A 2,536-nucleotide genomic window follows, 5' to 3' on the forward strand; every position below is an offset into this window, starting at 1 on the left:
TACAAAGACCTTGTAATTGTTTGGCTCACCTCGAATCCAATGGATAACAATACTAGAGTCACTCCAATAGACATACTTGCTTATCGGGAATGTCATAACACTCCTTATTTTGTTAGTGAGATTCGCCAGTAGTACTGCACTGCATAATTCCAATCTTGGGATTGAGATAATCTTCATGGGCGCTATACGTGATTTAGACGTTAGTAATCGTACGGTTCTTTTTTCCGTTGTATCTATAGAACACAAATAAATACAGGCTCCATAAGCCACCTGCGACACGCATCACAGAATCCATGCATTTCCACCTTGATGGCGTTCTTGATTACTACTTGACGTGGTACCTGTATTTCTTCCATAACTTCCAGTCTTTCCTTGTAGGAATTCCACTCGAGCATAAATTCACTTGGTAATTTGTCATCCCAATTCACGCTTAATTTCCACAGGCTTCTCATGAACAGTTTGGCCTTTACTATGACTGGCCCTATGAGACCCAATGGATCGTAAATTTGAGCAATGACGGAAAGGATACCCCGTTTAGACTTACAAGCTTCTCTAGGTATTGTCACCTTAAATTTGAACATATCTTCCTGCGCGTTCCAATGAATTCCCAACGTCTTCACTTCCTCCTTGGATGCAAGAGGCCTTTCGTTTTCGGAGTTTGATAATAATTCCAACACGTTAGAGTTCCATTTCCGGAGCTCCTGTCGAGCCGTGGCCAAAATCTTCACTACGTCTTGTTTTAGCTGCCGTAGATGTGATACAGAATCACTCCCTGTAATCAAGTCGTCCATGTAGAAATCATTCTGAATAGTCGCTGCTGCTCCTGGATACGTTTGAGAGTTATCGAGTGCTAGTTGTTTAAGACACCTTTGAGCAAGATACGGTGCAGAGGCCGTACCATAAGTTACCGTTGTTAACTCAAACTTAAGAATGGTATCTCTGGGATCATCTCACCAGAGGACTCTCTGCAGGGCTCTATCCCTTTTGTTTATTTTGATCTGACGGAACATTTTAGAAATGTTTGCGATCAAGACATAATTATGCTGTTGGAACCGAATCAAAATTTCCATGAGCTCTTGTTGGATCTTAGGGCCCACCATCAACAAATCATTCAGCGATTGACCTGAGGACGTTTTACAGGAGGCGTCAAACACCACTCTGAGTTTTGTTGTAGTACTTTCTTCATGCGCTGTATGTCTTAAGCCACTTCCCTCTTGGAGCTTCCAATCCGGTCCGAATAAATGATCTTGATAGTTTTTAGTAAACATTTTGGCTATTAAAACATTTCATATGACATATTGCAGAACCCTTTCGGAATTGTTATTCATAAGATATGAAAGGTTGAAACATTTTAGGCGGAAAACCTCTAACACCACATTTCACCGGGCGACTTTTGGCATTTTCATTTCCACCCGCCATATTGAATCAGTCATTTTTTTCTATTCTATATTGATTCAACCATATTGAATTTTCAAATTTTGAATTCGAATTCAGAATCAAAGGCTCTAAAAATCTAACGCTACATTTCGCCGAAACCGAACGACTTTTAGCATATTCGTCCGCCATATTGGTTCAATCATTTTGAATTTTCAGATTTAGGTTCCTAGTTTCAAAGAGTGATCCCAAAAATCGCCCGTTTTTTGGGCCCTCGATTTTGAAACCGAATTGTATGCCAAATTTTACATTATATTGAAACATTAATTACAGAAAAGTTTGAAGTTGAGGTGACAATTACTATCAGAGCTGGGAATGTAAAAGAAAACGGATTTTTGCATAGACGTAATACATGACATCCCCCCTCACCCTCTAGCTATGATAACAATTGTCTCCTCAATTTGAAGCTGCTTTGTAATTGATATCTCATTGTAGGGTATCATTTGGCAGTTCAGTCCAAAAATTAAAGGCCCAAAAAACGGGCGAAAATAACTCCTTTTTCGGGGTCACTCTTTTAAGTTCGAATTCAGCATCCCTGAAAACTCTTTAATACTACATTTCGCTGAAATAGGAGGATTTTTAACATTTCAGTCCGCCATATTGGTTCAACCATTTGGAAATTTTCAAATTTTTGGTCCGGAATCGACGATTCAGAAAACGATTCTTTTTAATACTACATTTTATTTTCAAATTTTAGGTTCGAATTCAGTATCAGCATCCCTGAAAATCCTTTAACACTACATTTCGCTGAAATCGGAGGATTTTTAAAGCGACCCCGAAAACTCTTTAATGCTATATTTTGCTGAAATCGGAAGATTTTTAGTATTGCCGTCCGCCATATTGGTTTAGCCATTTTAAATTTTCAAATTTGGGTTCCAGATTCAAAATCAGCGACTCCGAAAACTCTTTAACACTATATTTCGCTAAAATAGGAAGATTTTTAGCATTTCTGTCCGTCATTTTGTCAGCCATTTTGAATTTTCAAATTTTGGATATGTTTTGAAATCAGCAACGCCGTAAACCAGAACAGACCTAACGCTACATTTCGCCGATATCGGACGACTTTTAACATTTCCGCCCGCCGTATTAATTCAAACATTTT

General features: G+C 38.6%; 1 protein-coding gene across 1 annotated transcript in view; it reads right to left on the reverse strand.

The window, feature by feature from the left end:
- Positions 1–1,268, reverse strand: part of LOC108767570 (uncharacterized) — a 4,790-nt gene extending 3,522 nt beyond the window's left edge. Inside the window, exons 1-3 of the mRNA XM_018517515.1 lie at positions 955–1,268; positions 287–867; positions 30–182 (exon numbers count right to left, since the gene is read on the reverse strand). Of these exons, the coding sequence (XP_018373017.1) occupies positions 30–182; positions 287–867; positions 955–1,268 (1,048 nt within the window). The remainder of the gene's footprint in view (positions 1–29; positions 183–286; positions 868–954) is intronic.
- Positions 1,269–2,536: the final 1,268 nt, after the last annotated feature.

Source organism: Trachymyrmex cornetzi, unplaced genomic scaffold (genome assembly GCF_001594075.2).
Source record: "Trachymyrmex cornetzi isolate Tcor2-1 unplaced genomic scaffold, Tcor1.1 scaffold693, whole genome shotgun sequence".
Taxonomy (NCBI): Eukaryota; Metazoa; Arthropoda; class Insecta; order Hymenoptera; family Formicidae; genus Trachymyrmex; species Trachymyrmex cornetzi.